At 36.2% G+C, this 15,565-nt stretch overlaps 1 protein-coding gene across 4 annotated transcripts in view; it reads right to left on the reverse strand.

Moving 5' to 3' along the window:
* Window positions 1-15,565, reverse strand: part of LOC120633513 (sodium/potassium/calcium exchanger Nckx30C) — a 98,495-nt gene that overhangs the window by 37,307 nt on the left and 45,623 nt on the right. For 3 of the 4 annotated variants that reach the window (XM_039903736.1, XM_039903735.1, XM_039903733.1), the window contains one exon: window positions 9,985-10,150. In XM_039903736.1, the coding sequence (XP_039759670.1) occupies window positions 9,985-10,150 (166 nt within the window). The remainder of the gene's footprint in view (window positions 1-9,984; window positions 10,151-15,565) is intronic. The other variant, XM_039903734.1, reaches the window with a different exon arrangement.

Consider the following 15,565-nt stretch of genomic DNA (forward strand, 5'->3'; position numbering starts at 1 on the left):
TATATTTTGAACAATAGAAGATCTTTTGTTCATAATAGGAAAAAATATATATTTCAAAATTTAAAACACACTAGTTTTTTGGAAGATGTTTTAGATTTTATTTAGTTTTACATAGTTTATTTTAGGTTATATTTGTCAAATAAATACACAAGTGCGATAAAATAATTAAAATAAAACAAACTTTAAAAAGATTTTATTTATGTTTAGGTGTGTTTTTATTATTTTCTTAACAATTTAAAAATAATCTTTATACTACAAAGTAACAAAATGATTGTTGAAATTATAAAACAAGTGAGAAAAAATAAACTATGCCTACTTTTACTTATCGATATCGAAAAATATAACAGCTACCTCACCTTGGCCGTGTAATACGCGGGTAGTTTGCCTAAATATAGTTCCCATTATGCGATATCACCCCTAGCCGCGGCTAGATTTGACCTAAATTTGTACACAGTTTAACTTGACTAAACTTGCACGATTTAGTTACGTAAGGCTTTCACGCTCAACATAAAACAGCATATTGTTTCGGGCCCGCTTTTTGTGATCATATTTTAGCATATAAAGGAGATGCTGTAACTTAAAATAACGGCTACAAAATATAACGTTGCCACCATAGATTTAAATCATATATAGACTTTGACACCTTAAAATTCGTGATCTTACAATATTCGTATACTTATATAATATAAATTTAATGTTTATTTATTATTATGTACTCTACGTAATTTAATACATATATATACCCTCTATTTTGCTTTATTGTGTTTTATTTATTTTTACTATTCTCAACCAGAATGTTTTATAAACAGATAGTTTAAGAGGTCAACAAAGGAAGGCAGTTAATAACGTGTTTATATCGCTGTATCAATTTTTGAAGTTATACTTCTTTAGCGGTGTTAGAAAATAATTAATGGGAGTAGAATAAGGCATCGTAAAGTAGAATAATTTTGAAAAGATTTTTATCTTGTTACGCCTAAGAAGTATAACTTCAAACGCGTGTACACACACGTTTTTTTTTCTATCGTTTAAAGTTTACTGCTGGCCTAAAGGAATCTCGCAATGGAAGGGGCCCATAATCACCACGCTGGGCAGACGGATAGGTTATCGCAGTAAATGGTAGTCATAGCACAGACTTTGCTGCCTGTTTTCCGTTATTTTCCCGTAGTCGCCTACACCCTCGGGAAGAGTAGGGGTCGTGGCAACTGTATTTTGATCTGCCGTCACCACACTGCATTCATTCATACTACTAGTAATAAGTAAAACCTATGAACTTTCAACAAAAAACGCAGCGCAACGAAACAAAAGAATTTAAATTACTTTTACACTCATAGTTTTTCATACCCAGATGAAGAGACTGCCCTTAACCGTGGCCTAGGCCAGGCTTGACCTGGATACGCGGAGCTCGACTGTTAAACATCTACGCTATGCAAATTACGTCAAATATTTATGCAGTTTAAGAACTCTTAGGATCAAATTGTATTATATTTATGCAGTATAAGAACTATTAGAATCAAATTGTATGTTATTTATGCAGTTTAAAAACTATTAGGATCAAATTTTACTATATTTATGCAGTTTATTTGTTTCGCTTTCACGCAAAAACTACTTAACCGATCCTCATGAAACTTTGTACACATATTCTTGGAAGTGTTAGAAGTAACATAGGATACTTTTTATCCCGACATTAAGCTGGGTTCCTTTGGGAGAGGGGATGAGTGTTTGACGATTTTACACCATAAGTCCGACAAATTATAACCGATTTAAATAATTATTTTTGTACTATAGAGGTTAAAATATGTGTTTAATTTTGCCCAAAATGTGGTTGGAGATAGAGGACAGAACTCCTCAGCAGACAGCAGCAACCCCTCATATAACCCCTAGATACTTTAAATTTTTTAGATCTACAACTAAATTTCATGCCACATCAAAAAATAAAATCAAACGCAGATGAAGTCGCGGGCAACAGCTAGTTGTATTATACATATGAAATTTAAGTACTATTAAAATCAAATTATATTTTTTTTATGCAGTTTAAGAACTCATCATAGTAATTAGTATATAGGTATTTTGTAGAGAATTAGAAAAATATCCTGGGCCCTTGTTCTAGTGATTCACAGAGGCCGCTTGTCTGTCCGCCTCGTGTGAGGTCGACTAACGCTGCGTTTTCCGGGCAGGGGTGCAGTTTAAAACCAATGTAAAATGTAAATAGCCGATGTTGGAAAAGAGCAACTGCAAAGTTTCTTGCCGGCTTTTTCTCGGTAGAATCTGACTTCAGAACCGCTGTTAGAGTCACTACAAACAGACAGACTTGGCGTTTCAAAAGTGCTTATATAAGTTATATTTGAAATAAATGAATTTTGAATTTTAAGAACTGTTAGTTCCCTGAACGATTTCGGTCACGATAGTCAACTCTCAAAGAGATTTCAAACAATTTTATATTGTGTGGATATTATAGTGCGCATGTGTGTGTGTGCAAGCACAGATTTACAATTTTTACTCTATTTTTATGTGATGTACAAAAAAAGTGTATTTATTTAATGAGGATTAGTTAGAGCTTAATTCTGGGATATTTATCAATAGATTTTTACCGATACTAAGAGAAAATATAAAATACTTCAAGAAATATAAAATGCATATTAAAATATCGGCAACGGTAGGACTAGAGCCCTCATCTCTCCGACAATCGTGGTGAGTGCTTTGCCAATTAAGCCACGTTCTTCGTAACATCGATTCTGAAATTTATAAACTAGCTTTTGACCGCGGCTTCGCTCACGTTAAGTTACAAATTTGATTTGGTAAATTTTATCTACAAAGGTTTAAAAAAATGTCTTGCTGCAAATAGGAAATTAGAAACCTTCATATAAATTTTCATCCCCTATTTGATGCCTTTGGAATTGGAATTTTTAAAATTTGTGAAACACGTATTTCTTTATTTTTAATCGAAAACCTAAAATCAAAGTTTCATGGATGTAACTAGAAAATTAAATTGATAAATGAAGGTTTTTATACAAACTTTCATGTCCCGTCTTAGGTTTGGAATTGTCAAAAATCCTTTCTTAGCGGTTGCCTACATTTTAATAAATATCTGTGTGAAAAATTTCAGCCCGATCCGTCAAGTGGTTAGAGCTGTGCGTTGACAGATCAGTCAGTCAGTCAGTCACCTTTGCCTTTTATATATATAGAGATAAATAAATATACAACAACAATACAAACATCGCCCTCTAGCCCCAAAGTAAGCGTAGCTTGTGTTATGGGCACTAAGATTGCTGTTGAATATTTTTATGAATATCATACACATAAATACTTATAATATACAGATAAACACCCAGACAATGAAAAACAATCGTGTTCATCACTTGTATTCACTGTACTTATGCCTTTTTTTCAGCCTTATTGCGGATAATAACGTCGTATCTAAGAGGAAATCTTGTCCCGTATTACAACGAAATACTTGAAACTAGAGTTGGCATTTTTCTTTTTTTATAATTTACTAGCGACCTGCCCCGGCTTCGCTCGGGTGCAATGTGGACACTAATGTGTGGCAGTTAGGAAGTGATTCATAACATATCACTATCGACGGCCGATTGGCGCAGTGGGCAGCCACCCTGCTTTCTGAGTCCAAGGCCGTGGGTTCGATTCCCACAACTGGACAATATTTGTGTGATGAACATGAATGTTTTTCAGTGTCTGGGTGTTTATCTGTTGTTGTTGTTTGTTTGTTTATTTTTTTTGTTTATATTATATATTATATAGTATTTATGTATATTATTCATAAAAATTAGTCATCAGTATCATCATATCTAATCTAAGTACCCATAACACATGCTACGCTTACTTTGGGACTAGATGGCGGTGTGTGTATTGTTGTAGTATATTTGTTTATTTGTTGTTTGTTTTATTTATAATACAATTACTTAGTAGATTAATTTGATATATCTTTTACGCGCACGAAAATATGTAAGATACGACATCACATTACAAATCTTTGAATTTGTTTGCTTTTTTTTGGTACAATATGCGTGTTTACTACATTTAAAAGTTTCTCTTGAATCACTTTATCTTTTGCTGAATTGCATTAAAATCCATAGCGTAGAATAAAAGATCCAAGCTTACAAACAGCGGTAGCGAATTCGTTTCGAACTTTAATAAATCGACCTAGCCAACTGGGCACCTAGAGTACGTTACGTCACGCGGTTTTCTATAAGAATATATGGTAAAATGTTTTAAATAAGTTAAATATTATTAAAGTATGAATGACAGTTCTTAATAGTATTATTAAAGTATAAAGTACAGATGAATCAATAGTACCTAGATAGTGACGTCAAGTGCCGAGTTTGCTTGGTTGAGTGTGTTTACCAACACTAGGAGGATATATAAAAAATATAGATTAATAGATTATATTGGAGGACGTCTTTTAGCTTCTGGATTGGAACGGACTTGGCATCAACATTAACGGCGAGTACATCACTCAACTTCGGTTTGCCGACGATGTAGTCATAATGGCAGAGACTCTGGGAGACCTAAATACGATGCTCAATGGCCTCAGCAGAGCTTCTCAACAGGTTGGCCTACGAATGAACATGAGCAAGACGAAGATTATGTCTAATGCTCATGTTCCGCTTCAACCAGTAATCGTTGAGAACACTGCACTCGAAATTGTTGACGAATACGTATACCTAGGACACACGATCCAGTTAGGTAGGTCCAATTTCGAGAAGGAGGTGAACCGCCGAATCCAACTCGGATGGGCAGCGTTCGGGAAACTTCGTGCCATCTTTTCGTCAAAAATCCCTCAGTGCCTGAAGACGAAAGTCTTCGAACAGTGCGTGTTGCCAGTGATGACCTATGGCTCTGAAACTTGGTCGTTAACTATGGGCCTCATAAGACGGCTTAGAGTCACTCAGCGGGCGATGGAGAGAGCTATGCTCGGAGTATCTCTACGCGATCGAATCAGAAATGTGGAGATTCGTAGAAGAACCAAAGTTACCGACATAGCTCAACGAGTCGCGAAGCTTAAGTGGCAATGGGCCGGGCACATAGTTCGGAGAAAGGATGGACGTTGGGGTCCCAAGGTGCTGGAATGGCAGCCCCGTACTGGTAAGCGCAGCGTTGGTCGACCCCCAACGAGGTGGACAGACGACATTAAGCGCGTCGCAGGTAGCCGTTGGATCCAAGCGGCTCAGAATCGTGGAACTTGGAACTCCCTACAAAAGACCTATGTCCAGCAGTGGACGTCTATCGGTTGATGTGATGATGATGATGATGATGAGATTATATTAAGTCAAAAAAGAGCTATAAAGAAGCGGTATAAAATATTAAATTCGAAAACATAAAAAAAGGCTCCGCTTTAAAATATTTTCGTGTAAAAAACGGGGGTAAGTATAAATTAATTAATTTCGCTGTAGAACAAACCGGCGTGGTTTAAGTGGCAAAATGCCTTTGCAGTTTAAAGAGGCGAAAGCTTTAACAATTTCGGTATATTTGTGCGCAACACTTTGCTTTGTGTCAAGGCCCGCTTTACGGCCGTTTATTATTTATATACACGGAAAGATTTTGGCTGTGAGCTCAGTGAGGTCAGAACAGAAACTATTAAACCAGCTAGGCTTTCCAAACGGCCCACAATACGTCATGCAAATATTTTATGCGGACGTTTAACGTTAGCCAAACTGAAATATAGCCGTACGATTAATTGATTTAGACAAACTATACCATATATAAGGAAAATGACCAGCACAGTATGGATCTTGGGCCACTTCCAAATACTTTTGTATCTCGATAAATATTATCATATTGTAAAGCTTGAATATTAATTTTTCATCCACAAAAATATTTTTTTGATTGGAACTTCAGATTTTGGAGCTACCAGAGCGTCACAGTGCTCCAAAACACAACGCTGCAGTAGATTTAGCGTATGCGGAGAAACAGTGGCGTGCTTAGAGGATATGCACAGGGTATGCAGATGATATAAAATGAAGAGAACTCCAGTACGAGTTATAAAAAACTTAAGGATAGGCATTGTGTGAGTTATAAAAAGCCTACCCTTAAATCATTATCTCAATGGTTTTGCACTTACCATCAAGTGGTCCATCGGTTTGGCCCGTCTATTATTACTATAAAACAAAACTATGTGTACAAAATTAAAGTGTATCTCTTAACATTTTTTTCAATTCTTTTTAATTAATTAATAATTCAGACTCGGACCGAGTCTGAATTATATGCAAAAAGGTAAGGTAGGTGATAACTTCTTTATTTATTCGGGGCTTTTCTTAACAGTAAAAATGTCAGCCCCATCGTTCCCTTTACAAAAATTGATACTTCCTTTCTCTTATCTTAACTTAAAATCGAATAGCATTCTGGCTACCTCTGAATAAGGTGCCGCCAGGATATTTTGCCAAATCCCCACATCATGAAGATTTATTTTAAATTTCCATATTAATTGGTCCCTCATTGGCCTATTCCGAACCTTGATAACTTATATATTAAACGTCCGATTGCATTGAATTAAAAAGTATTTTACTGCTACATAAATACCCTTGGTGATCAAAACTATTTATTTGAATAAGATTTAATTCTGAGATAATATCGCATGAACTGAGTATATATATATATATTTTTTTTTTCTATCATTTTTGTAGGTAATAATGAGTACTTGAATCGTGCTATATAATTTTTATGGATCATCAATAGTTTTCTCAGCGCTCACCTCTCAAAATTTTGCTACTTTGAATTCAAATTCAAATTCATTTATTTCAAGTAGGCCTACTTTATAAGCACTTTTGAAACGTCAAGTATGTATGTTTGTGTGACTCTACCACCGGTTCGGAAAGCAGATTCTACCGAGAAGAGCCGGCAAGAAACTCAGTAGTTGCATAGTTTGGGTTACATTATTGCACTTTGTTTGCCACTGTGGTAGTTTGGCCAGTCAAAACCAGCCCAGTAAAGTACTGGACCTCGACGTAGCTTATTCGACACAAACAAACAACACAAAAATATATTTCTTCTCTATAATATTAGTGGAGAAGGAAAGATTATAAGCACTTTAAACTCTCTACTGACCACACCAAAAATCTCATCCTGTATTGTACATGAGGACAAATGCATTTAAATGCGGAAAGCAGAGATATACTACCTATGGATATATATAGGGTTATTTATATCCGCTTTCCGCATTTTAATGCGGTGCGGCGGTTTGAGATAGCTTGGCGCAAACAGCATTTGTGGGTGATTTATTCAAAGCAGACCAAACAATTGTATAGTACCCAAAATATCTATCGGTGAAATATAAAATGTTACTTTTTTATTTTATTCCACTACCCTACTACTAGTTAGCCCTTGAATGCAATCTCACCTGGTGATAATGGTAGCGGGCTAACCTGTTTGGGAGTAAGGTAGTCATACCCTAATTGGTTTATACGCGACCTCGCACCGGAACACTAAATCGCTTAGCGTCACGTCTCTGTCGGTAGGGTGGTAACTAGCCACGGCCAAAGACTCCTACTAGACCTGACCAGAGAAAATTACAAATTGCTCCTTCCGGGAATCGAACCCGTGTCCTCCTACTTAAATACACAGCGCTCACCGTTGCGCCAGGGAGGTCGTCAATAAGACCTATATATAATATATATTGCACGACTCATGATGCGAAGCATCAGAGAGTGCTTTACGATCGAAAAATTTTTTTTGCCTCATTTCGGCGGCTATTTTTATTATTATAGCCTTGTTAGTTCACGGAATCAAGATATTTTGCATACATAATTTAATGGAGATTAATTCCATACTTTTAAAAAATTGATTTACTGCAATAGAATTGGTAAAAAACACCAAAATAGGTCAAAAAATTTTCCTGTCCGTCATGTGTGAAACCCGAAAACACTCTAACTTGTGAAAAAATCCATTATTTAAGTTAAATTTTTTTTTAAATTCTAATCGACGATTGTAGGTCACTGAATGCGAATGATTAATTAATTCAGTGTAGTTTAATTGCAATTAATAAAAAACGAAAACTGCAAGACTGTATATCTCCATATATCCATGTAAAATTAACATGGATGGTGATATATCTATATCTATAGATATTATGTACATTTTATTCCACCAGGGGCGCCTGTGCATCACTTTCCTAGTACAGCTGTATTGAAATTTTTTTTTTTTTTTTCTTTTTATTTTGCACGACTCATGTGTTTTTTTTTTCGTTATTTACTGACAAATAATTGGATAGCTATTTTATTAATGAGACGTGCACTTTTGGATTTTCCAAATTTTTATATATATATATACTATCAGTGGCGTGTAGGTATAGAGGGTATGCACAGGGTAAGCAGATGATATAAAATGAAGAAAATCTCCAGTACGAGTAATAAAAAACTTGAGTATAGGTATTGTAAGTTATAAAAAGCCTACCCTTAAGTATTTATAACTGTTACTGGAGATTTTCATCATTTTATATCATCTGCATACCCTGCGCATACCCTCTATGCACGCCACTGTATACCATCATGAAAACTGGGGTATAGTTTTTAGGTTTTTAGATTTTTAGGCATAACTACGACTGAATTCTGTGCAATATATTTTACGCAATACTCGGACTGATATTGTAAAATTGGTTAAAAGATTCGTGAGCAAAGCGTGTTTGCTTTTTTGTGGCATTTCTCTATAATAATACGTACAAACATAATTTAACGGTGCATTATTTATAAAAAAAAAAAACTGTTTGGATTATTTACTCCCAAGCTTTTTTGTGCACAAAACAAGAATATGAATACATTGCTTCAAACTGCATATTAGTTATTAAATAATAAAATAAAGACCTATTATTGATAAAGTAGAAATAAAAATATCACTGAACTACCGCATTCAATTTGTGCTGCATATGGTAGAAAATCGTAATATTTTGTATTTTGTATTAATTGCAAGTGATATACTGTTATCGGTTGTGGAGTTCTGTGTTCAATTTTTAAAGATCTTCTATTCTTGCCAGGTCTGCGTAGTGGTTATACCATTAAATGTGACTTTCACATAAAATCCTTCACTTGTTTTGAAGTCGGTTAAAAAATCCAAAGTGCTTAATGGACTAAGCATTTCTATACACAAACATTACAATAAGGTCTTAAAATTAACTTTTATTACTTTTCTACAAGTTAACTCTTGACTGCAATCACATGTGCCTTTAATTAAACCGGCAACCACGCACTTCATAAATAAATATACTACGACAATACACACATCGCCATCTAGCCCCAAAGTAAGCGTAGCTCGTATTATGGGTACTAAGAAGACTGAATATTTTTACGAATATGACACTGAAAAACATTCATGTTCATCAAACAAACATTTTTCAATAGTGGGAATCGAACCCATGGCCTTGGACTCAGAAAGCAGGATCGCTGCGCCGATCGGCCGTCATAGTAGGTAGATTAAATTACTCTTCGTACCATCAACTAACTCCATGGAAAAATCAAGTTTATTGGTTGCTTAGTAAGGGCGTAAAGGAAGGACATACAAACAAACCGATTACGCGTTTAATATATCAATTTTATAAGTAATTTATTTATTTATTTGGTATCTATGACCCATCACTACGCACTACACTATAACATAAATAGAATAATTAAAAACTAAACCAAATAAAAAAAATAAAAAACTTACATTAAATATTAATATGCAATATAAAAAAAAAGTTACCAATTAAAATTTCCGCGTCCAGGCAGCCCTACGTGGAGTTTAATATACAACTTGTGAATTGGAGAGTCGTATCGATTTATTAGTGCTTTCAGAATGCCGTTACTGCTTACCCACGTTCTTTTCATCAAGGATGCTATTCGATTTCTTCTGATGGCAAAAAAGTCATCAGCATGAGCCATCGCGAACATTTCTGATGCACTACAATAACGGAGTAAGCCCAACAAAATGCTTGTGTATAGAGTGCTAAACTTACATCTAGATATATATTAAAAAGTGTAAGTGAAAGCAAAGCGCGGTGCATACCTAACTCACCGTCGTGCATAGGGTCGATGGTGTGTATCATGAGCTGCAGCAAACCATGACGGAACTTCGCGGCCGGTGGGGGGGCCTTGCTGGACCCCGGCGTGGCGGTAACAGTAGCCGTGTTCGTCCCCACAGACGTCTCGCTCGATGTCGTCGCATTCCCGTGCTAGAACAAATACAGACATTGGTCTTTTTTTGGTTCCATAAGCTGGTGACAATCAGTGACGTCAGTTTTATGTACATCCTAACCCTTCTTCTTACATTCAGGTTTGGTTGAAGCGATAAGTCCGCCTATGGTACGTTTACATTCCTTCAATTGCTTTTGTTATTATTTTGTGTATGGTGCAAAGTTAAGTGTATTTGATTTGATTTCAGAATAGAGAAATACAGAAGACAGAACTCTACAAATGTCCATGGCATGGTCAATTAAAAAAATCTAAAAGCTTATCAACTAACAAAATAACAGAAACAATATCTGCAATACTATGCAAAGGAAAAGGGTGATAATCAAGTAAAACGCAAGCTGTTCCGCAAAAGCCCATAAAAAAGAGAATAAAAAAAAAAAGTAAAATAAATAGAGAATAACATAGGGAAAAGAGAAAGACAGGAGATCGAAACCTTCTACAAATGTCCACAGCATGGTCAATTAAAATAATCTAAAAGCTCATCAACTAACAAAACAACAGAAACAATATCTGCAATACTATGCAAAGGAAAAGGGTGATAATCAAGTAAAACGCAAGCTGTTCCGCAAAAGCCCATAAAAAAGAGAATAAAAAAAAATTAAAATAAATAGAGAATAACATAGGGAAAAGAGAAAGACAGGAGATCGAAACCTTCTACAAATGTCCACAGCATGGTCAATTAAAATAATCTAAAAGCTCATCAACTAACAAAACAACAGAAACAATATCTGCAATACTATGCAAAGGAAAAGGGTGATAATCAAGTAAAACGCAAGCTGTTCCGCAAAAGCCCATAAAAAAGAGAATAAAAAAAAAGTAAAATAAATAGAGAATAACATAAGGAAAAGAGAAAGACAGGAGATCGAAACCTTCTACAAATGTCCACAACATGGTCAATTAAAAAAATCTAAAAGCTCATCAACTAACAAAACAAAAGAAACAATATCTGCAATACTATGCAAAGAAAAAGGATGATAATCAAGTAACACAGCAGCTGTTCTGCAAAAGCCCATAAAAAAGAGAATAAAAAAAGTAAAATAAATAAATAAATTAAGGTTAACTAAGACGATGTTTTGACAAGTTTGAAATGTTTTTTGAATGAGTCAAAAGACTCCCTAAAATATCACAGTTGCTTCTGTAAGCATTTAAAAGTTAGTCGACCCCAAAAATGTGGACAGATTTAATCACGTGAGTCGTTGGAAGTCGCTGAAATCAATCTCCCTACGAAAGACCTATTCCAAGCACTATAGTCAATCGTTTGATATAATGATTATGATGGTGATACAAATGCTACGCTACTACTTTTCGTTTCAATCGATATGAGCTAGGTAAAGTCATTATCACCTCATTACAAGTCTTCTAAGGAGCGCCAGATTACTCTCAGAATGACAAGGTTCTAGACCGTAGGCCGTAGCCAAGTTTGGATTGGTAGACGCCACACACCTTTGAGAAGTTTATGGAGAACTCTCAGGCACATTACCCCACGATGTTTCTCTGCACCGTTAATGTAATACCGTTAATAGGTTACAAAACGCACATAACTCCCAAAAGTTAGAGATGCGTTCCGGATATCAAATTTACGTTACGTAACTTACCATATTAAGTTTACGAATTATGTTATAATCATCATGTAATGTAATAATGTACGCATCAAAAGTGCCACCTATGGCCTACTTGAATAAAGATATTTTTGACTTTTGACTTTGACTAGTATTGAAAAACAAGAATTGAAAGAAAGGCTAAACTCTTACCGCTATCACCGATTCCTAAAAAAAAGTCTCACCAATTTAAAAGTTAATACTACTTTTCGTTTCAATGGTAATAAGCTTTGTAAAATGCAGGAAATATTTTGGCTGGTGGTATAACATTTTATTGTGTTGTTATATTCTTTTAGTCGATGGTTTTATATATTTTTTCTTAAATACACATACATAAACTTCGAGTCGGAACGAAGATATATAGCCCAATCAAGAATCGAACTAAAGCCCTCACGTTCGCAGTTCTATTTCTCTGGAATCATCAAAAGCTCGCTCTTATTGTTACAGCCTCCATTGTTGGCTCCAGAACAAAGACGATGGTCTTTATGATAATTAAAACAGTTACATAACAATAATGAAAAGTTGTTTTATATGAAACGCTGGGATTCAAATTAAACAATAGCCCCACTTTTGCTCTACTTTGAACTGTTCCGGATTAATTAATTTGCAAGTGAATCGATTGAGACCTACTTATTGAATAAAGGCTGTAAGTCATCATCATCACCATCGGTGCAGGTTACAGTGCATGGATCTCCTCTCAGAATGTTCTAGAAGACTTTTTGCTGTAGTTTACAAGGCTGGCCCAATGCGGATTGGTAGACTTCACACACCTTCGAGAACATGATAAAAGACTTTCCTCACGACTTTTGGAAGATATATTTCTTTAGCGGCGTTAAGAAAAATCATGGGTGTGAAATTACACGATGTAGCGCTTTTTTTTTGCTTTTTCGGAAGGACACTTGCCGATAACCACCTAAGGGGTTGCTACGGCGTCACCGGGGGAGTGGGGCGAGCGCGAAAGCTCGCCATGAGAAGAGCCCCAGGGCTCGACGACATCGGGGGGAGTATGGGAGACGTCGACCCGAGGGTGCCTCCTGCGAGGACTCGGACCTCGGCTCGGTTCGACGTTAATCTGACTGTTGGTGGACTTTTGGACTAATCATTGTTTAGTCCGAACGCCCCCGTGACCGTGGTAAGGATCCACGTCCGGATGACGTCAGAAATCGGGGCCCTCGTCTTCGCCGGCGAAGACGCTGTGTATGTTGCGTGTGTGTGTGTTGTTGGGACACGTTGTCGGTAGTTATTTTGTCGTCAGGGTCGTCAAGGACATGCTTCGGACGTCGCCGCTTTGGTTCGACGTCGGGGACGGGGGTATAAGTGGACGCCTCGACCACTAGGGGGTTGGGGTGTCGGACTGCATTTTCAAAGTAGGTCTTTGATAATGTTTTCATGTACTGGGAATTAGAATTAGAATTTGCAACAGAAAAATCCAATACCTGACAATAACTCTTGACTCGACCAAGGAATCGAATCCAGGACCTCAATATCCGTGGTTAAACATGCTAACATATAGACCATCGAGACACTTAAGTTTTTACATAAAGTAAAAGTCAAAGTAAACTATGACATAGGAGTGAGTTGATGGCGATAAATAAATTCGCCAACTTAAAATAATATTAGTTACTTCGAATTTATTGCATTCCCTATTTCAGTAGTTATAGAGCTCTAGCAGACAGACAGACATACTGATAAAAACAGAAGAGAGAAAGTGTCAAGTAAGCTCAAAAACCTCTCTTCACTCGATCTAAAATATTGTTGAGCCACGGAACGCTAAGGAGGTAACAGAAAAAGATTTTTCAGAAATACATTTTCATAAGCCATCTTTCAATTTGTTTTTAAGCGCGGATTCTTTTCACTTCAGGACGCGTAATCAGACTGTGAGTGGATCAAAGTAGCTAATTATATGCTTAAAGTGGCTTTGAAGATTGCTTTTGTAGTAATTTTTCCTCTTCAGAGTGCAACGTCGATGAAAATTTTCAATTGGTTTTTAACATTTAGTATTATGAAGACTTTAAAAAACTGAAATGATTTCTGAACGTTACATATAATTATCATTTTCCTACAACTGACCACACGAAAACTCTCCTGCAGGAATAGCGAATTAGAGCAGTAACTCATAATGCTCTTCCAAGGCGGGTTGGCGAGCTTTAACGATTATTGTCACTTGTAAATAAAAATCAGGAGATGTGGCTTAGCGTGCTCTCAGAGGCCTGGAAGTAAATAATGCCTATAATAATTTATGACACTGGTCTGGTAATGATATTGTCTCGACACAAAAACTCAATAAGTATCAAACAGGTTTTTGGCCTCACTCGAAAGAATGTGTAAACCGCCATTTTGTGACGGCAGCCATCTTCGACCGGTTATCATCAATCTGGCTCAGAACACTCCGATTAATTCACCTTTCAAACCAATAAAACTAAATCAAAATCGGTTCATCTGTTCATTTTCTTATTTGTGCAATTTTGTTTATGTATTTTTTTTTTATATTATATTTTTGTACATATCTTTAATATGTCATGTTCATGTTTATTCTTTAAAATAATTGTTTTATAAATATAACCTAAAATAAACTATTTAAAACTAAATAAAATCTAAAACGTCCTCGAAACCACCGCAGCGAGGCACAGTTCCTAAGATGCTGGCAGCATTGCCCCTTTGGATGGCCAAACTAATTCGTTGGCCAAGGTATGGCTTATGTATTTGTATTTAGCTATTTGAATGTAGGTTTATAATAATTTAACACCACCTGTCCGCTCTCGCTCATCTTGTCCAAATAAAAGGTTGCCTGGCAGAGATCACTACTAAGCGATAAGGCCGCCTTTTGTATTCTACTTCTGTCTTTGTATTTCTATTGTTTTTTTTTATTTTCCTAACTTCATAGTGCTGTACAAATAAAGATAATAAATAATATTAAATAATAATAAATAATAATCTGTTCGGCCGCTACTATGCCACACACACACACACACACATACACACTCACACACACAGACACACACACGCACACACACACTCCCACAAACACACACAAACACCCACTCACACACACGCACACAGCCACCTTAAACTTTTTTCGTCGTGCTTTTCGTTTTTGCGTCGGGAGTTTAAAACTAAAGAACGACACGGATTGACCAACTGACTGATCCCTCAACACGCAGCTTAAACCACTACGCGAGTTGGGCTGAAATTTGGCATTTAGCTATTACAACGTATAAGCACCCGCTACAAAAGAATTAAAAAATAATAATCCCCTACGGGGAAGGACATAATCGGGGACGAAAGTTTGAACGAAAATCGAACTTAACCTGAACCAAGACGCGGACAAAAGCTAGTGAAACATAAGTACATACATTACCTTATTCAACTACATATAACCATCGAAGCATAGTCATGGCAAGTGACAATTGTAAATGACTTTTCCTCAACATCATTCTTTACTTTCCCTCAAAGAGTCGCCCTTTAGGCACGTAAGAATTTATTGACCCGATACAGAAATGCGTGTCACTTCCCTTCATTCCGACACAAAAGCCGCTAACCGGGGCACATCGGCCGAAAGGTGGGACCTGAGATAACCTGAATTGACCTTAAATGAAGGTGGAAGTGCCCTAAATAATACAATGGCTGACAGACTTTCGTGTTTTGCCAGATTGAGCTTTTTTAAATCTTAATTTGAAGGCGGGCAATTCGAATATTCATCAGCCATCTTATAACCCATAACACAAGCTACGCTAAATTTGGGGCTAGTTGGCGATGTGTGTATTATCGTATTATTTATTACTAGCTGACCCGCGCAAC

This window comes from Pararge aegeria, chromosome 21 (genome assembly GCF_905163445.1).
Source record: "Pararge aegeria chromosome 21, ilParAegt1.1, whole genome shotgun sequence".
In the NCBI taxonomy this organism is placed as follows: domain Eukaryota; kingdom Metazoa; phylum Arthropoda; class Insecta; order Lepidoptera; family Nymphalidae; genus Pararge; species Pararge aegeria.